Source organism: Quercus suber, unplaced genomic scaffold (genome assembly GCF_002906115.3).
Source record: "Quercus suber isolate HL8 unplaced genomic scaffold, Cork oak 2.0 scaffold_369, whole genome shotgun sequence".
Taxonomy (NCBI): domain Eukaryota; kingdom Viridiplantae; phylum Streptophyta; class Magnoliopsida; order Fagales; family Fagaceae; genus Quercus; species Quercus suber.
Window position 1 is genome coordinate 309,869 of NW_027069821.1, and position 21,658 is coordinate 331,526.

The following is a 21,658-nucleotide window of genomic DNA, read 5'->3' on the forward strand; positions in this document are numbered from 1 at the left end:
AATTTACTTTGGTGAAGTAGAAAGATCATAATGGATGTCGGTAGGCTTCAGCACAATCTTCACTTCATCTCCATGATAAAGATATAGATCACTCACATTAAAAATTGGACTAATTGAAAAATCTTTTGGCAGCTCTATACAGTATTTATTCTGTCCCAACGTTCTCAATTCTTGGCATGGACCAAGCTTCCTTTGCTTGAGCTTTCCATAAGTACCAACTAGAAATCTTTCTTTTTTGCAAATAAACTTTAACCAAGTCACCCTCTTTGAACTCCAAACATATTCTATGATACTTTGGACTAGTAAGCTTGAGATATTAACTTCAATCAAACTTGTTCATGAACTACCTCTATGTGACCAGCAAATTCTTCAGCTTCCATTCTCACTCTTACTACATTTGATAAAGGCAAGAAATCTAGAACTTGATTTGGATTTTTTTTTGTTTTTCCATAGACAACATCAAATGGAGGCTTATATTTTGAATGGTTGATTGAGTTGTTATAAGCAAACTCAGCTTGAGAAATGACAAACTCCTATTTCTTTGGATGCTTTCTTGCTAAACTTCTTAGCAACTTTGATATTTATAGGGATTGGTATGAGAGATGCATGCATACAAAGAAGTGCTAGACAACTTCCAACCTAATTGACAACTTCCTAGATTGACTTCACATCACCCTCTAATCAGATTATTAAGTTGTAGCTATTGCCAAAGAGACTCTTCATATATAACTTTGACCGAATAATACAGATATATAAAAGACAATTGCACTCAAGTAAATGACATATGTCACCAACGTGACTGCCAAGTGAGTTGTAACTATGCTCTTGCGTCAAATTCTATTTTTATGCTTTATAGGTTTACTTTATATTGTAATAAATCTAAGAAATTTATAATCCCATGAAAATATTTAAAATCTTTATCACGAAATTAACAACCTTTTATGCATTTTTTTGTTTAAAAAATATAACCATATTTTACTATTTAAATTGTCATTAAATGTCAATTAAAATGAAAATCAATTAAATTGAATCAAATTTTTGCCAATATAAAAACAAAAGTGTTCGAGTGTTAGGAGCTTTAGTTGGTTATGATGATGGCATGAGGAATGGTAGTGCTTGGGCAGCATGGGGCTAGTTATATGGTTTTATGTCTCCTCAACACATCAATGTCTCCTCATGCCAGATTCTAAATACTCCATAGCACTCTTTAAGGGGGACATGGCCAGTTCCTCAACTCAAGTTGGATCATTGAGCAGCTAATGGGGTAGCATGTGGTGGTACCTTACTCCACATGATGCCCCAAGGTCATGGCATAGAAGGGCCATGGTGGGTAGAGATGGTTTCATGATGGGCAACAATCGGTGGTGTCAACCCTTTTGTGGTTGTGCATGACATTGGTGGCTTGGTAGCTGATTGCTGGTGTTGGCAATGTGACTTGTGTGCAAGGCAAGGCTAGTCTGCCATGATGATGAGCAATTTGATGATGTGTGCAAGGCATGGGCTGGTGGGTGCTGGCCTAGTGTATGGACTGATGCTAGTGGGTTGATGGACAATTACTATGTGTGTGCTGCATGTGGAAAGGCTGTGTGGGCTATGTGGCTTGATGGGGGATGGCTTAGGCATGGACCAAGCCTCCCCAAACGTGGATTGACACATTGTGTGGGCTGTTGAGTGATAGGCAAAAGCCCCATGATGTGCTGAGACATGGGCTACGACATGTGCTGATGTGCAGTGGCAGTTACCAACAATTACTAAGTAGTTCATGATGTTCTTGATGACGCTAGCTTGCTATGTAAGGGTTCAAAACATGGGGAATGAACCTAGACAGCAGCAGTTGATGATGTCCTAAGTCAGACCCAAGTGGTAGATTATCCAAAGTGCAGGCAGTAACTGCCATTGACAGTTATTTCTGTGTATTTGACCCATATGCTGTTGAAGGAGTCAACAGTAAATTCCGTAATTGTTTTTTGAGAGATTTGTGTGTATTTCTCTAAGTTTTGCAAAGATTTCCTTTGTACTTGAGAGTGAGTGATATACGTTGGAGGTTTTTCTTGTAAACATAGTGTGTGCTATGCGCTTGTGTTCCTAATATTATGCTCTAAGTGTTCCTGTAGTGTGTGTATTGTTGACTGAGATTAAGTTAGAGACTTAGGGCCATCACAGGCAAAAAAATTAAAAGAAAATTTTACACTGTGACACCATGCATAGCACACATTTTAAGTTTAGTGACACGTAAAAGTTGAGTTCCCATTGTTTTTCTCTTCCCTCTCATTTTAGCCAAGAATAAAAATATGTAAGATAGCCCCCTATGCATAAGAGATATGGTTACTCCTATACCTTATTTAAATGTTTTTAAAATTAAGTATAAGAAAGGGGAATAGATATCTCTCTTTGATTGGATGTTTTAACAATTAAGTAAAGATATGACGGGAGAAAATTTTCATATAATTTGACAATTATAACCTAATTTTATTAATTTTAAAGAGACGAATATAAATTGATCTCTTAAGGACAAAATTGACTTTTCATTTTTTTTTAATTCCCTCCAAATTCCCCCCAATTTGGGTTTGGGGGGGGGGGGGGGGGGGAAAGAGGGTTAGATACCCCTCCAAACCCCCATCAAACTTCTCCCCTCCCCTCTTAAAAAACATCCAAAACCATACTCCTTCCATTCCCTCCCTCCCCCTCTTCTCCTCCCCTTTCATCCAAACAAATCAATATATATATATATATATATATATATAAGTAGAGACCTCATGCAAGAGAGCATGATGTTCTACCGTGTGGCGCACTCTATGAAGAGAATTGAAATACTTTTAAACTACATCAGAGATAAGAACAAATTTAAAAATATAGACTCTCTATTTCCTTTAGTTTAATGTTTCAAGACTACTTTTTGTTACATTTTTTATTCAATGTTTTAAAACTACTTATTTGTTTCATTTAGTTCAATATTTCAAAAAATTTCCGCTCTCTCATACACAAAAAAACTTATTGCATTTCTATTCACATTTTTCACTTCTATTCATTTATATTCACATGCTTACAGTCTTTCATATCATCCCATCTTAAATACACTCAAACAAAAAATGACGTCATTTGCCTTCAACCTTCCAACAACACCTACATAACTCCAATATTGCAGTACTATTTGTATCTAACCCGTATGAGTAGACTATGACCTATGAAGGGGGATTGCGTTTTTTATTCAGTAATGATAACTTACAATTTTGATGTTGAAGTCAAATGTTATGAATTTTGTAAATGTTGTGATTTGCTTGGAGTCTTTGGGTGTTTGAGATTTTGGTTTGCATAAGTTATAAATGTATTTTGTTTTAAAATTAAAGAAAAAAAAAACATTATAATTGATTATTTATAAAGTTAGCTATTTTTTATATATTTGTGTTAGAACTCATACTTTGTAAGTTTCTTTGTACATTTTTTTTACTTTTATTTTGTGCAGTATGAGCCATAGTGATAAAAATAAAAATCAATGATGATTTCAAAATATTTTTAATTTTTTTTTTAAATTATACGAAAGTCCAACTAAAGACAATTAAATTTTGATAAATTAATGTGTTTTTAATCAATTTCTCTTTGTTTAATTGTGTTCTCTTTATGTTAATACTTACAAATGATTTCTTTAATTTCATTGAGATAATGAATTAGGTATTTGTGATTGAGATCTCTATATTTAGTTGTGAGAATAGAGTAGTTGAAGAAGTGTATAAGAAGTCACTTAAATTTATGTAATTTTGGGATATAAAAGCATTTTAAGCTTTAAATTCTTATTTGTATATTTCAAAATCATTTAATCAGTTTTTTTTTTTTAAATCTACTTTTAACAATATATATTATAATATGTTATAGTCTTATAGTGTTATATAATTTTTTTTGTTTTTTATAAAATATGAATTAAGAAAATCAAGTTTCAACTTTCAAAGTATTCAACAATGTTGTGGGCAAACATGAATATTATACAATAAAATAAGTATTATATGTACAAGTCTTAATATATATAAAATAATTTCAAATGAAATTGTAAAGTAGTCCACGCATCGCGTGAGACATCATCTAGTTAAAACAAATTGTAAAGTAAAGAGGCTCACTCTAGAAAGTTTGATACTCTTTAAGTTGATTACATATGACAGACAAATCCATTGTGTAATATTGTGATTAGCTTGAAACAGAAAGAAAAATTGCAAGAGTAGAATGTACTCCTAGACTCTAGCATAATTGAAACCCCATAGCAGACAAGCTAAATACATAATTCAGGGTTTAATGCATATAAATCTGACATAAAGACCGTTAAAGGTTACATTTTCGAACCATGGAAATTACAAAATATGCTCAGATTTCAATGTGTATTATTTTGAATAGATGTCACCAATATTTGAAATTTACAAATTTCAAAAGAAAGTTTTAAGAGATGTATGGGTGAAATTCACTCTCTCGGCTTTATGCACAAAAAGAATAAGCGGAGAGCCTAACCAGTTAGACCTTAAAATCATGAACAAAACTTTGGTTAAATCTGCAGCAAAATAGGAGCAGGAATTGCATGAGTAAGATTCACTGGCTCATGAAGAAGCCCCAGACTTATCCTCGACAGCCAAAGCTGCTGCTCTGTACCATGAAGCTGCAGCCATTGCACCAGGATCTGGTACTGATGCAAGGATCTCCCCAGCAACATATGTTGAACGACCAGCCTACAAAAGCTTTCTCATCAGATCCCCATGCTCATAAAACCAATGCATAAGAATGTGGAATTCACACGAAAGATTTTTTCTTTTTTTTTGGTAGCATGATTAACATATACTTTACATACATACATCCAACCTGACTACCGTCACTGACCTGAACATAAGATGTTTAGGTGTAAAATAAGTTATCATGAGTTTACGACCATCCAAACTGCATCCATCTACAATTCAAAATGTAATGACTAATCTCTGCATTGAACAGCAGACGACAAAAGATAACCAACCGATTGGCCAGCCCTATGCAACGAAAAGACCAACAGACACAAGTCCTTAACTCTGAAGCCAACTAGCAAAAACACACAGCAGACGACAAAAGATAACCAACCGATTGGCCAGCCCTATGCAACGAAAAGACCAACAGACACAAGTCCTTAACTCTGAAGCCAACTAGCAAAAACACACTTCCATTTTTTTTTTTCTCTTCAAAATTTGAACATTGCAGATCCTATACCAAACTGCAACAATTATGAAAGAAATTAGTAGTACTGGCACTGGATCCTATGGCAAGAATGGGCGATACTCATGGACAACAATGATGGTTATATATCTCAAGGGCTTTATAAAGCTCAACTTAGTTGCCCATCCAGACTAACCTCAAGAAAAGCACAATGTATAACCATCAGACTCAATAGCTTAAACCCTCTAACTCTAACACACCTCTAGGAACAATCATAGTATGCAAGTAAGCTGAAGATCACACTCAAAGGTCAAAGGTTAAGATGTGTTTTAACCTAGGATGCACAGACACGGACACGGACAGCTAAAGGTACAGGTACAGGAAAAGGTACAAGTACATGTATGGGTACGGGTACGATACGGGTGACACAAGCAATTTTTGAAAAATTATAACATGATACGGCAGATTGGACACCGTTACGACACGGGTACAGCACCCCAAATGAAGTTTCCATGCATCCTAGGTCTTAACCTTTGACCTTAAGAGCCATCTTATGCCAGAAAATGTGCATACAATGACAATCATTTAGTAGTCCATGTGGTTGACATCCTTAATAACTTAAATGGTTCCAATAAATAAATAAAGAAAAATGAGAGAAAAGAATCTATCAGTTCGAACCTTAAAGTGAAAGTATAACAGATTGGACAAGGTATGATCACATATAATTTCACTGCACATTTTTCAATCATTTTCTTAGAACCCTAGAGCTGTCCAAGATCCAAACTGAGGCTTACTGGATTCATGGAAATTACTTCCAACTTAATAAGTATCATGAAAAGAAAACACATGGTTTATATGACTTTGTTTGGTCAAGGGCTATTTACATTCATATCCATCAATTAGTTACAATGCTTACAGAAAGAAGCAAATCCCCTTCAATATAGGAAAAGGAATAATATGAATGTCACCTGTGCCTGCATGTGCTTGGTTGACTCAGCTCCAGCCAATGCTGCCTCAGATGAGAGGACAAAAGCAACGCAGGGATCATCCCCAGCATTTAACCTCTGTAAGTGAAGATAGATATGTTAGTCACATAAGACCACATTAACAATGAAGACAGAGAGATAGTGATCATTATTGATGACCTCCTGAAGCATTGCTGATGCTGGAATAAGGGCATCTAACAATGTGCGATAACCAGCACTAGCTCCACCATATTTACTGATTGCAGTAATGGAAGCTTCAAGTGCTTCAGCCCCTGAAAGAAGAAACTTGATGAGTGAAGGTGCAAGTCTGATTATTATAATATTAGGAGAATCATCTCACATTGTTTTGCCGTGACAACTGGCTGGGAGCTTGCTTTCAACTGTGCATATGCTGCCTTACAAAATATATTATATCTGTTTCCAGAAGAGAGAAAAAGTCAACTTTCAGACTAATGTTACAGAACTAATTGTCAAAAAACATTATTGTTAAAGCTTAATCAAGTAAAGATTAAGATAAAGTAAAATACATGATCCCACTAGTTCCTCCCATAATTCTTCTAATAGATGATCCAATTTCATTCACTGTTTCTGCTGCATCATTCAGAGGATAACTGGGAACAGAAGATGGAAACTAAAGTAAGAGAACAAAAATCTGAAACGATAATCATCTGGTAATGTGACAAATATAACAAACTTAAAGATACTTGAGCTAAAAACCGTCATGAATGTTAGTTTAAAATAACTGTAAATATACCTGCTACCTCTGAATTTGTATACGCATAAGCTTCCAAAAAAATATATCACACAGATCAACCAAAACAAGAAAAGGTATATTGCTTAAGTTCAAAGCTTTAAACATTATGGATCACAAATTCTGAACATTAAAAGTAGCTCAACCACAAGAAATGTTGTTACTGCAGTTTCGATCATTACAACTCATATTCAAAACAAAGGGATGGGAAACGGGTAGTTTAGGGAAGATCATGAATGAGATGGGTACATAACTACCTGGTAACTCATTTAATTACTTAGCTAATACCCATGCCCAACCCAACCCATTCCATTTAATAAGAGTTAGGACTTTACCTGTTAAACCAATGATATCTCCACATAATATATATATTTATCCAACCAAAAAAAAAAAAAAATCTCCACATAACATATATAAATTTTTTATAAGTAATAATCATAACTGGTTTGGGTATATAACTATCCATTTATTACTCATTTAACTTAGTAGATAGTACTCATACTCATCCAACCCATTAAGGTCAGGTCTTTAATCATTATATTAACCACTCATACAAATTATGTACGCCAGAGTTACTTGATAGTTGATACTTTTATATTAACATGTTATTTTACATTGGCATAAGGGTATTTTGGAAATTATGCCATAAAGCATAAACCCTAGAGAGTAATCAAATTAACAAAGCCCTTCACCTTTTCTCAAATCTCTCTCTCCATCTTTTCCCCCACATTTGCTCTCTGTTAATCCTAATATCTCATATTCTACAACTTCACTTAGCATCAAAGACCACTGATCCAGCCCCAAAACACATTGGAACAATCTGGAGGTATAATTAGATAATCATGGTGTGTGCTAAGGTCAGCACCAACACGGTCACAAAATTTTGGCAACCATATGATCATGATGGGCCCGATTCTTTTTTAATGGATCAGGTTCATGAAGCACCCCAGGCTTGGGCTAACCCACTATATCAAAACTTTCTTTTGCCCTTTCCTAATTAAAGTTTTTTTTTTTTTTTTTTCACTTCACCCAATTTTCAACTAAACCCACACTGAAACAAAAATCAGCTCCCACCTCCTCTCAATAAGGTGGAACTCTTCACAATCGATCTCAAATAGAACAATGATGCGGTATTGTAGCTTTATGGAGACAAACTAGGCTTTTCCTTGTGGGGGTGTGACAGCAGCACTCAGCACTCAGCGAAGTGGAGATGTTGCTAGACAACTCACAATCTGCAATATGAGTTCCCAATGGGTGTTGTTGAGATGTGCCCATGGCACAATGAAACAATGGTTAAAAGGATCTCTTGATGCATGGCAATACTTCCATACAATGGTTTTTAGCACAGATTCAACAACGGTGAAACATGGGGATAAAAGATTAAGAAAACTAGGGTTTGGTTAGGTTGTGAGGAAGGGGTTTTGACGTCAGTAAAGGTGGGATCATGATGGTATGTGTACCTTTTTTCTTTCTTTTTTTGAGTTTTAGTGATGATGACGGGGTGTATGCTGATTGGGACTATAGGTTTCAGTCAGGTGTTCAACTTTAGGTGGTTTGGGTTATGTCAATGGTGGCAGGATAAGTAATTGATGGAGGTAAGCAGCAGTGATGGGTTGCTGTAAGGTGGCAACTATGGCTTTTGTGGGCGGTAAGGATCAGCTCGTAGCTGTGATTTTGTTGGAGGTTTGTTTGACACTGCTTTTCGACTTGAAAACTGCAATCAAATTTCCATAACTGATGCAGCACAAATTCTCCAAAGGGATTAAGTATCAACAAGAACAGAACATTAGAGATAAATCTAGGAATCAACACCTAAATTTGCTTGGAATTAGCACCAAGCAAGCAAGAAGAAAAAAAAAAAAAACCCTAAGAATCAACACCAAACATTGCCTAGAATCAACACCAAGCCATTGGAAAAGTTTCAATAGGAAATCTTATTACCCAAGCAAACTGTCTCCATTTGAATAAAATAGTGCACTTACATAGACTACTGATAGCAAACCCTAATCCCAATTAACTTGGGTCAAAGCCCAATTATTGAATTATGAAAATAACTTCAATTCTTAGAAATTAAATAAAATACTAATAACCTAATTAGCTAATACGACCTAAAATAAATTTAATGGACCAATATTAAAAATACAATTAACTTTTAAAATAATATAAAATTGTCTTTGCACCCAACCCTACAACCCAAAATCTCTCCCAAAGCATTCACAGTATCCACCTCCCCTATAGGAACCATTTCACTCTTAGACACATTGACCTTCAAACCCGTCACAGCCTGAAAACAGAGTAATAACAAACGAACATGTAAGAGCTGCTCCATATCTGCATCACAAATTAGAATAGTATCATCCGCAAACAACAAGTGCGAAACACATTCCCCACCACCCCTCCTACCATCAGCCCTAAAGCCACAAAGTAAACCTTCCCCCCCCCCACCCCCCCCCCCCCCCCCAATTCTCTTCAACTTCCTACTAAATACCTCCATCATAACCAAAAATAACATAGGAGACAGTAGATCCCCTTATCTCAAACCCCTTGAACTGCCAAAAAAAATCTGGAGACCCATTGACCAACACAGAAAACTGAACTGTGGAGATACAGGTACGAATCCATCTACACCATTTCTCCCCAAAGCTCATTCTCTTTAACAAATATTAAAGAGCCTCCCAATTCACATGGTCATAAACCTTCTCAATATCTAGCTTATAAATCACCCCCGGAATCTTACTCTTCACCAAACTATCAACACACTCATTAGCAATAAGAACTGAATCAAGGATTTGTCTATCTCCCACAAAGCTATTCTAAGATTCTGATATCAATTGACCTAACACCACTCTCCAATGATTTGCCAGAACCTTAGCCAAGATTTTATAAATACTCCCCACCAAGTTGATAGGTTTGAAATCTCAAATATTAGAGGCATCATTTCTTAGGGATCAAGGCAATAAAAGTAACATTGAGAGATTTTTCAAACTTACAATGCTAATAGAACTCTTCAAAGACCGCTAGGACGTCTCTTTCCACAACTCTCCAACAATGATGGAAAAAGATCATAGAAAAGCCATCCGGACCTGAAGCTTTATCCCCTTCCAGTTCTTGGACAACTAACAGAATCTCCTTCTCAAACCTCCTTTCTAGCCAGCCCATTTCCAACCCCCCAATTTCATCACCAAGCCTTTCACAAAAGGCCTCCACTCTTTTGTCTCCTGATACAAAGTCTTGTAAAATTGAACTACCTGAGTAGCCATTTCTGCACCCTCCTCATAAATCACCCCATCTACTTCCAAAAAACTCAGATGGTTACACCTTCTGTGAGAATTAGCCATCTTATGGAAGAACTTAGTATTATTATCACCCCCTTTGATACACAACATCCTCAACTTCTATCTCCATGAAATCTGCTCCAAAGAAAGAAGATGCTCTACTTGAGACTTCACTCACTTCTCTCATGGATTTCTACCTCAAAGAGTCCAAGTTCCCCTTCCTTAACATCTAATAAATCTAAAGCCCCCAATGATTCTTTCTCATGACAACTAACATTGCCAAACTCTCTACGGTTCCACTGAATCATGTCTTCTTTCAAAGCCTTCAATTTTTCAACAAACACATAACTAGGTGTACTAGAGAAAGAATGTCGATTCCACCAAGAATAAACCCTATCAACAAACCCATCCGTCTTCAACCACATGTTCTTAAACCTAAATCGCCATTCCCGCTGCCTCCAAAAAAATTGGGAAATGGTCTGAAATAGGTCGCGGATTTTACCGCTAGATCACATCTGGAAAATGTTCCTCCCAATCATGTGAAACTAAAGCTCTATCTATCCTAGACATGGAGGGTTGGTCAGTGCCACTTGACCAAGTATATCTCCCTCCCTCCAAAGGCAAATCAGTCAAGTTTAGATTCTCAATAAACTCTGAAAATTTTTCCATAGTTGAAGTAAGACAAGAACCACCCCTCTGTTCACTTGCAAAACGAACAATGTTAAAATCCCCAATGCAACACCAAGGAACATTCCAATATTGCTGAATACCAACCAACTCATCCCACATATGTCCCCTCATACTGTTATCATTTGTTCCATATACCCCTGAGCATGCCCAAACAAAACCATCCTCCACACCTTGCCACTGAACCGACACCAAGTAAGAACCCAACAGAAACTCCAACTTATCTAAAACCCTCCTATCCCACATAATCAATACTCCATCAGCTGTCTGGTCAGCATCTAAAGACGCCCAATCCACATACGGACAACTCCATAGATTGCTAACTAATTGCCTATTCATGCCAGCAAGTTTAGTTTCTTGAAGGCACACTACATCACACTTCCACTCATGTAATAAGTTTCTCACTACCAGACATTTCTGAGAGTCAATTTAACCCCTTGACATTCCAAGAAATCAATTTCAACTTCATAAAGACCTTTTTTTCCCTACTATCTCTGCTACACAATCAACACTCTACCATCCATCATAGTTAACAGAGGAAATTAAATTCCTTAGCTCTCTTTTCCCTCTACTTGTAGGAGTAACTACTTTTCGATTAACAGTAGCTTTTCTCTGTAACAGGTTGTTCTCCTCCATCTCCCTTTCTAGCCTTTGAAGGTGAGCAATACAACCACTCATGAGGACTAACAGGAAGCCCAACCAATTTACCAAACCTAGGATTCTGTGCTGCACCCAATTTGAGACATCCAGCTTACTACCAAGACCCATTACCTTAGTACCATCGTGCACTTCCTCCGACAAAGCCAGCTCCGGAGGAGAGATGATAATCAGGGGGTTACAATCTGAAAAACACTCCTCACCCAAACCCAGTTTTGAGCCAGTCACTTCCTCCCCCGTCAAACCACACATCCTTGGCAGGCCACAATCTGTCGTCAATGGTATCAACACTAAAGTGGGCTGATCGATCTCAAGGGCTGCAATCGGGCTAATGAACCAGTCCTCCTTCCCCTAAATAATACTCACACAACTCCCACTTCCAACTTCTTCACCACTATACTCCGAGACACCAAAATCCATAAACCTAGCTTTCAATAAACTCCAAAGAATACCTGTCAAGAAAAGGCCAATTGATGCTTGCAAAATAACCTTGCTGGTTGTACCTGGGACCATCGCAAGCCCAGCAGAGCTACACCCATCAGAAATGTTACGATGAGCCTCCATCAGAGTCTCCACCAAACAACCCATCACCACTGCCTAAGAAGAAAGCTCGTGGGCTACCTGACAATCATCCTTTGTTACCGATAATTGGACCAGATGGCTCGGGCTTGGCTCCCCATCAGAGATGCCATGGATGACCGCCATTGGGTCTCCACTAGTTGACCCAACACCGCTGAAGGCTCATGGGTGACTTGAGACTCATCCTTTGATGCCAAAGGAATGACTAGAGGGCTCGGGCTTGCCTTAGATGAGTTCTCGCCCACTTCAAAAGTGCTTAGGCCCAAGAAACTTAATGTGAAGGGATTAGAAAAGCCCACACAAGGCTGAGTCAATGTCAGGCCGTGAACCACATTGGGCTTACTATCAAGTTTTTAAATCCCCCATGAAGCCCATTTAAAAAAACTTTGGTCCACCTGTTTTATAATCCCACTCTTTCCTTTCTCATCCACCTCCGCAATCAATCCCTTCCCTGTCCAGCATGCATTCCTAAAATCACGCCCTCCACCATAATTAGAAACTTCTGAATTTGAATTGAATGTCAACGGAAATCTCTTTTTATTTCCTCCCATAATTGTTTCTCCTAAATTAAAATCCAAATTAATGCTCCGAGCTCTCTCAACACCACCACCTATGGCAGTCAGACAAGGATTGGCCACTAGTTTTTCACTCAACAACAGCTTTGCAGGTTTTGGATTCGGAACCACCATCCTCTTCTCCCCTAACTGAGCCTTCCCTTTTTCTTTGGTAGCCAACTGCTCTGGGTTTTTCCTGTCCCTTGCTTGCACATGATGGCCTTTCAGTGTATCAGCAAAGGTTCTAGAAATTTGAAGCTCAGAGTTTTTAAGAGTTTTTAAGAGGCTGAGCAATGAACTTTGAATGGCCTGAAACACCCATAGCATATTGGTTAGGTTCCAACATCTTTCTTAATCCAAGCCCAAAAACCCTCCTACTATTTTTTGCGTTGCCTTCAGGGATAATGACAGACCTCCTTAAACCACCAACTTTGAGTTCAGTCAATAATAAGAATTGGCCAAAAGAGTTGGAGCCCCGTTGGAGAGTATATGTAATATACCCATCCCTGATTATAAAAAAATGCTTGGAACTAACCCCAACAACAGTGTGTTTGATACTCTTAATCAGCCATTGTGCCGCACTCTTACCCAGAAAAACTGATTTTATAAAATATTTGCCCCATTCAAAAATCTTTAGAGAAAAATAACGTCCCCCTTCCTCAATCGCCAACTGAAATAATTTGGATTCAATAAAAAAACTGCGAGAACCTCCCATACTTGCTTGGAGAAAAAGAAGAACAAAATATTTGGCTAATCTGAGGTAGTTGGGCCTCCTCCTGTGTTCTCTCTAAATTTAGAATTAATCTCTTATGTTTTTAGATTAATTCTGAAGATGGATGAGCTGAATACTGGAGGCTGCAAAGCAACTCGGGGATATAATAGTTCCATATTCAAATAGAAGAAATTTCAAGACACTTTGCAATCTTTTATACACACACACACACCACATATATATATAAGATAAGATGGAAAACAAAAAGGTCCAAAAAACTGAACAGAAACTTACTTTCTGATGTCCTCCAGAATTGCTGTTGCACCTCTGTACATCTGCAGAAGCAAATAAATTAGTCATTGAATGAAACATACTATAACAATAAAAAGGAAATGATGAGAGTTTTGAGGATAGAACTCACTGTTGACCCACAGTCACCATCTCCTACTTTGCTATCCCATTCATTAAGACTGTCCCTAATATTAATAATTGCATTTGCAGCTGCTTCAATAGCCACCTCAAGAATATGTCCTTGTTGATTCAGTTGTGGTGGTCGGCTTAACGACTATTCCAAAGTAGATACCAGCAGTCAGGTCAAATAAGGAAGTATAGTAAAGAGGAAAAAAATGAATAACTGAAAATAGAAAAACAAATACACTGTACATCACAATCAAATTGTGCTCCAAATTGATAGAAAAAAATGAAACTAGGCTGCTACAATACCACATGAACAGACAACTTTCCATGGTACCATGAACTCTACAACCATAGAACCCGTGAACATTTTTTTTTTTCTTTGTTTGGGGAGGAGGGGGAGAGGGTGGCCTTGGGGGAACCAAAAGAGGAAAAAGAAATGAAGGCTACTATATACCATTATGCTACCACTGTAACATACCAACACTTTCCTGACTACATCATATAATGTCTAAACATGCTGACAGATAATACTTCCATTAGGTAGTGAAAGTTGTTACGAGTATGAGCAAAACAGTAATATCAAGTACTTCTTTATATACATATAAATAATATTTTTTGTGTTAGGGTTGACTTATCAAACCCTAAACACTTTCACCTTTAACAACATGGTATTAGAGCCCCCAACACACCACTGCATTTAACCCTCCGACAGCCACCCATTACTGCCACCGCCGCCAGAAACCGTTACAATTGCCTCTGACGGCCTTGCTAGTTCTTGAACACTCTCGCTAGCTCTCTGACAGGATTGATGCTCACCGACGACCTCGATCTAGTGGCTAGAGGAGCTGCCTCGCGCCGGTGATCTTCTCTTGGGTCTCGCGACACCAAATCAACATCACCTAACCGCGAGAGAGGCACGGTTTTGCTCGCCTTCCTTTGGCAACCCATCCTAGCCCCCTCACCACTTCCTACGCCGCCACTCCTATGCCCTAGCACCACCACCGGAGTTTTCCAAAAGAGTTTTTCGGCTATGATTTAATGTGGCCTGATTTTTTATTTTCTTCACTACAGTCTGACTTTAAGTTTAAGCAACCTTAGGTTGATTTGTTGGGCTAGACTTTGTTGGTTGATGTTTAGTGGTGGACTGGGTATACTGGTGTTGGTATGGATTGATTGCTGCCTTGATTGGAGTTTGGTGTTGCTATTGGTTTGCCAACTGGTTGGAGGACATTGGTTTTGAATTTGTTTCACTGTAGTCAATGTGGTTCTTTCGTTTGTTTACGGGTTCACTAGCATATTTATTTAGTGTTAGTTTGTTCTTAAGATTGCTATTATGGAGTCCAAAGACAGTGTTCATCCCCCTAATCATTTCTTATCTCCTGATATGTTATCAATTACTTCCATTCGTCTTAATGGAAGTAATTATGCTCAGTGAGCCCAAGCTGTTGAAGTTTTTCTTCTTGATAGAAAGAAGTTTGATTACGTGATTAGTGAACCCCCTGTACCTACAGACCCTAGGAGTTGCTTGTGGAATAGCATGGAGTCCAAGATTAGTTGTAGTTTGGTTTTCTTACCAACTGCTAAACTTGTTTGGAAACAAGCCAAGGAACTTTACTCTATGTTAAAAATTTAAAGCGGATTTATGATCTTCACCAAAATTATTTCTCCTTGAGTTTGAGTGATTTATCTTTGGAGGACTATTATAGCAAGTTTAAGGGCGTATGAGAAGAACTTAATATTTATCAGCCCATCTCCTCTGTAGAAACAACGAGATTCTATGCATATTGCTCGCTTCCTCTCTGGATTGCCTAAAAGTTTGAATCCGGTAAAATCACAAATTTTTGCGAGTAGTTTTGGTAGACTTCGACAAGCCACATTATCTAACTTGTACTACGTCTTCCTCTAGTACTAATGCATTACCTTTTGGTGATAAATCTACTTTTGCCACTTATACGGGGAGTAATAGAGGTGGTCGTGGAGGTCAAGGTCATGAGGGCTAAGGCTGTGAAGGTCCCAACCAAAGGGGTCGTGGTAGTGAACAATAGGGTTGTGGTCGAGGACGTGGTCTTCGTAAGTGCACTTATTGTCATGGTGAGAATCATACAGTAGAATTTTGTTAGGAGTTGTATGGTAAACCCTCGGCTCACCAAGCTAGTTTTCAAGTTGAAGAACTGCCTTCAGAGTCACTTCCACCAACATCCAAAGTAGTCTCCATCCCTAAGAAAGAGTAGAATCACCTCTTGTCTCTGCATTCCAACTCTATTGGATCTGATTCTACTACTACTTTGGCTCAACAAGGTACTTCCACGGCTTGTCTTGCCACTTAGGACCCTTGGGTCATTGAATCAAGTGCTACTGATCATATGATAGGTACCTCAGGCTTAGTCTCTGACCTTGAGTATTCTAGTAGTCTTCCCAATGTTACATTGGCAAATGGCTCAGCCACTACAGTTTCTAGTTTGGGTACTACCAATCTTAGTCCTAATCTCTCTTTTGTCTTATACATTCCTAATTTTCCTTTTAATCTTTTGTCAATTAGTAAGCTTACTAAGCTTTTGAATTGCATTGCCATTTTTTTATCCACTCATTGTATCTTTTAGGATCTCAAGACGGGAAAGATTATTGGTGGAGGGCATGAAGCCGAGGGACTTTATTACCTAGATTGGCATGGTTCTTCCCATTTAGTGGCTTCTCATTTGTCAATCTTGCCTCTTCAACATCATTGTCGCCTTGGTCATCCATCTCTCTAGAATTTGAAGTCATTAGTTCCGTTGTGTCGTCAAATTGAGTCCTTACAATGTGAAGCATGTCAGTTGAGTAAACACCATAGTTTGCCTTTTGCCTCTAGGCATGAGAGTCGGGTTAGTAGTCCTTTTCATTTACTTCATTATGATATTAGGGCATTTACTTCATTATGATATTAGGGGTTCAATAAACACTCCCTCATTGTTAAGATTTAGATATTTTGTCATTTTTGTTGATGATTATTCTAGAGTCACCTATCTTTATCTTATTAAAGAAAGGTCTAAATTATACTCAATTTTCAAATCGTTTTACATGGAAATAAAGACTCAGTTTAATGCTTCCCTTCGTATTTTTCGGTCTGATAATGCTTGTGAATATTTTCATACATTTTTGTCTCAATTTTTTGATGATCATGGTATAATTCACCAATCTTCATGCCCCTATACTCCACAACAAAATGGTGTTGCTGAACACAAAATGCGTCATTTCTTAGAGGTCACTCGTGCCTTAAAGTTTCATATGCACATTCCCAAATCATATTAGAGTGATGCTGCTCTCACTGCCTATCACCTGATTAATCGTATGCCTTCCACTATTCTAGGTGGTCAAATCCCTTATACTGTGCTCTCTCTTGATGCACCTTTGTTTTATCTACCTCCTAAGATCTTTGGTTGTGTGTGCTATGTTCATATCTTAGGTCCAGGAAGTGACAAACTTAATCTTAGATCCATTAAATGTGTTTTTCTTGGGTATTCTCCTACTCAAAAGGGATACTGATGTTACTCACCTACTCTTTGTCGTCATTTCATTAGTGCTGATGTCACATTTGATGAATCTCAGTCCTATCTCTCTCCTTTGGTTGCTAGTGAAAGTTCTCCTCCTTGTCTTCCTCTTCTACCACCTGTGTCTTACTGAATCTCCTCAGAAACCACTCCAGGTGTATCGTTGTCAACAAAAACCTCCAACGGAGACTTCTTCCCCGCCTAGTGATCCACCTCCTGATCCTGCCTCTTCCAATTGCTTTGCGCAAAGGTAAGCGTTCTTGTACCTATCATCCTATCTCTCAGTTTGTCTCTTATGCTCACTTGTCTTCATCTCTCCATGCTTTTACCACATCCTTAAATTCTACTATTGTTCCTAAGTCTATCCAAAAGGCTATGTCTATCTCTGGTTGGAAGTTCGCTATAGAGGCAGAAATGTCCGCCCTGTCTGAAAATGCTACTTGGTCTTTAGTGTCCTCCAGGGAAAACTAGTGTTGGTTGTCGTTGGGTATATACTGTGAAGTATTTGCTTGATGGTTCTATTGAGCGCTTGAAGGCTCGCTTGGTTGCCAAGGGATATACCCAGACATACGGTGTCAACTATGCCAAGACATTCTCACCTGTTGCTAAAATTTCTTCTGTTCGAATTTTGATCTCCTTGGCTACTAATTTGGGGTGGTCATTATTTCAATTAGATGTTAAAAATGCCTTCTTGAATGGCGATTTGAAGGAAGAGGTGTATTTGGAGCAACCATCTGGGTTTGTTGCTCAAGGGGAATCTAGAAAAGTGTGTAGATTGCATAAGGCCATCTATGATCTTAAACAATCTCCTAGAGCTTGGTTTGGTAAATTCAATGAAGTAGTGTAAAGTTTGGATTGCGACATTGCCATTTTGATCACTCTGTGTTTTCTCATACCTCTACAAGAGGAAAGATTTTGTTGACGATATTATAATTACTAGTGATGACAAGAAGGGTATTGATGATTTGAAAAGATATCTTCAAAATTCCTTTCAAACTAAGGATATGGGTAAACTTCGTTATTTCTTAGCTATTGAGATAGCACAATCTAAAGAAGACATCAGTTTATCAAAAAGGAAGTATGTGTTGGATATTTTGAAAGAAACTGGCTTGTTAGGATCTAAACTAGTGGAGACTCCTATGGATCCTAATGTCAAACTATATGAAGATCAGGAGGAGCTATTATCTAATCTTGAGAGATATCATCGTCTGGTTGGCAAACTAAAATATCTCACAATTACTCGCCCAGATATATCATTTGTAGTTAGTGTTTTGAGCTAGCATATGAAAGATCCTCTCCTTCCACACTGGGAGGCAGTTATTCAGATTGTGAGGTATCTTAAAGCACATCCAGACCGTGGTCTTTCGTATAAAGCTAATGGTCACCTCTGGGTAGAAGCCTACACTGATGCTGATTGGGATGGATCACCGTCAAATAGAAAATCCACTAGATATTGCAATTTTTGGAAGGAAACCTGATTACATGGAGAAGTAAGAAACAAACTGTTGTTTCTAGATCTAGTGCAAAAGCTGAGAATAGAGCCATGACACACAAATCATGTGAGCTTATGTGGATTAAGCATTTACTTGAGAAATTAAGATTTGTTGTGAAGTTGCCTATGACTATGCATTGTCATAATCAAGCAACAATTTACATTGCCTCCAATCCTGTGTTCCATGAGCGAACCAAACATATTGAAGTAGATTGTCATATTACTTGGGAGAAAGTAGAAGATTGTGTGATTACTACTCCATATGTTTCTACAAGAGTCCAAATTGTTGATATGTTTACCAAAGCTTCATGTAATACTCGTTTGGGTTTATTGTGTAACAAGCTAGGATTGTATGATATATATATACTCTCTAGCTTGAGAGGGAGTGTTATGAGTATTAGGGGCAAAATAGTAATATCATGTACTTTATATACATATAATAGGGTTGACTTATCAAACCCTAAACACTTTTCACCTTTCACAACAAAAGTATATCACATTTTTCTACAGCAACTCAAGGAAACCAACCAAATATTCATACAAAAAAGATGTTATGCAAATAAGTTGCCTCAGAATGGAGTCATCTAAACCCAAATTTCAAGGTGACCAATAAATCATGCACATACCTCATCACTCTTTATAGAACGAGATGGTGGCATTGGAACAGGAATCTTGGCAGGTGGATGATTACCTACCAATAAAGACAACTTCTAAGCTCAAAGAAAATCAAATCAATGTAGGACTTGTCATTCTTATTCACATATGAGACTGGATTCAAGTTGCACATATGTAACTTTTGTTATGTTACACTATTCAATTACTCTTCATTCAACTAACATTTTACCAAGAGGTCCAAGACACCGTTGGATTAAATATTTTCCTCAGTTATCATTCATGCTAAATGTCACATCAATAGATTTCATTTACTATCCAATCCAAAACTCAATATTTTTAGTTTTTATAATATAAGAAAAATATACTTTTAGCATGCATGATGACATAAAGAGATCATATAATCCAAAAGTGACTAGAGAAAGATTAATCCAAGGAAAATTATTAAGTGGTTTAACATTATTAAAGAGTTACACTAAATGGAACTTGAACCTTACACACACACAGATAATGTTTATTACTAAAAAGTGGACCTCCTTTTGGTACTAGACCACTATCAATAACAACTCCATAATGCTAATGCCACTTTAGAAGCTTCGTGAAAGACAATCCTATACATAGAAGAAATGAATTTAGGGAAATTAAGGAAATAAGTAATGTTCAAACACATTCACAGACCATCAACACCAACAGGCCAGTATGGAGCCTTGGTTGCAGCATCCAGACGTTGCAAAATTGTTTCATCTGCCTTCATGATGGAAATTGAAAAGCCTAAAAAAAAAAAAAACTCAGAAAAAATACAATATCAGTTTAGATAGAATGCTATTGCCAGTGATAACTAACCTGCCATATCAAGAGATGTCATAAATGACCCTGTATACACTCTATCAACTGCCAGTCCATGTTCTAGCTGCAATTTTGGCACTGCTTTTCCCGACGCAATCATTAATTCCATTATAGGGGTGGCTCCTAACCTGGAATTGAAAGAAAAACATTCTCAAAAATGGAGGCATACCATGAGGATAGTCAAACATCAGGTAAATTTTGACAATCGTATGGAAGCAAACCAAGTTGAAATTTTCTAAGTTTTAAAAAATATGATAATAGGAAACAATAACACTACAAAACAGCACACTTACCTGTATTAACTAACCAGCCATACCAAATTCACCCATTAGAAACAAATACAAATGATTGATAAGATTTACATTCCTCAATCACTATTCTATGCTGAATGAGGTTGTTGATTTAGAAAGCAAGGCAAATTTTTACACATTTTCCAAGATCAGGAAGGTCAGATTGGAGTATTACAAGTCAGGTTAACTATCAAAACTCATTTCCTCTGATATATGGCATATTATATGTAAACTGTAGCAGAATAGATTTTTTTTAAAATTATTATTATCAGTAAATCATTATCATATTAAGAAGAGGAGATTGCTCCAAACTCCAGTACAGAGGAAAACTGCAGCATAGTATACTAAAGAATTCATATAGCCAATTCTAAGTGTTTGGATATCGATTGTTAGAGTTAGAGTTCAGCATCACAACATTGACAAAAACTTCAGAAATAGAAATTTTTAATATTGAAGAATGGAGAGTAAAAACAGAGAACATATGATCATAGAAACGTCTAAAAGAGATGTATTGTCGAATTTTACCTTCCCTTTTTTATCTTCTCAATCTTCTGACAAACGTATAGCAAAAAAATAATATAGCTTTCATTGACAGGAAATATATTACCATCTAATCTGAGAAAAAGATATTTCCAAATCTGAATCCTCCTTTTTCTCCTCTAAATAAAGAGAATTATTAAATTAGATCAGGTAGCCAATAGCTAAAAATTGATTATTGATTTTAAAAAAAAAAAAAAAACCAATCATACAATTTTCTGAAATTTCAGTCTGAGATGCGTTGCAATACATTGTCATGGGAAAGCTAGAAACTCATTCCACTCAACTGTGTATAGATAAAATCTCTTTGATATATTGTGTCGATTATCATGATGTGAACAATAATTCATGTTCCATTACTTGATAAGGTGAATTATGATCTAAAGCACTAAAGAAAATCCAACATACCCATTGATCATCAGCACCACTCTATTGCCTCGTGTAATAGGAACATAGTTTGTTTCCTGCAGGGATTAAAAATTCAAAGTAAAGGATATAAAATTGAGCTGTAACATTTTGGGGGGAGAGAGTAAAGAACCTTAACCTGTGAGGTTAACAATATATACAATGTGATTCAAA

At 37.2% G+C, this 21,658-nt stretch overlaps 1 protein-coding gene across 1 annotated transcript in view; it reads right to left on the minus strand.

The window, feature by feature from the left end:
- Window positions 1–4,294: 4,294 nt before the first annotated feature.
- LOC112019625 (putative 3,4-dihydroxy-2-butanone kinase) overlaps window positions 4,295–21,658 on the minus strand; it is a 32,581-nt gene continuing 15,217 nt past the window's right edge. The window contains exons 9-19 of the mRNA XM_065760481.1: window positions 21,488–21,543; window positions 20,250–20,380; window positions 20,085–20,177; window positions 19,421–19,485; window positions 13,780–13,923; window positions 13,653–13,693; window positions 6,671–6,754; window positions 6,484–6,557; window positions 6,303–6,415; window positions 6,126–6,221; window positions 4,295–4,706 (exon numbers count right to left, since the gene is read on the minus strand). Coding sequence (XP_065616553.1) covers window positions 4,578–4,706; window positions 6,126–6,221; window positions 6,303–6,415; window positions 6,484–6,557; window positions 6,671–6,754; window positions 13,653–13,693; window positions 13,780–13,923; window positions 19,421–19,485; window positions 20,085–20,177; window positions 20,250–20,380; window positions 21,488–21,543 — 1,026 coding nt within the window. The 3' untranslated portion in view covers window positions 4,295–4,577. The remainder of the gene's footprint in view (window positions 4,707–6,125; window positions 6,222–6,302; window positions 6,416–6,483; window positions 6,558–6,670; window positions 6,755–13,652; window positions 13,694–13,779; window positions 13,924–19,420; window positions 19,486–20,084; window positions 20,178–20,249; window positions 20,381–21,487; window positions 21,544–21,658) is intronic.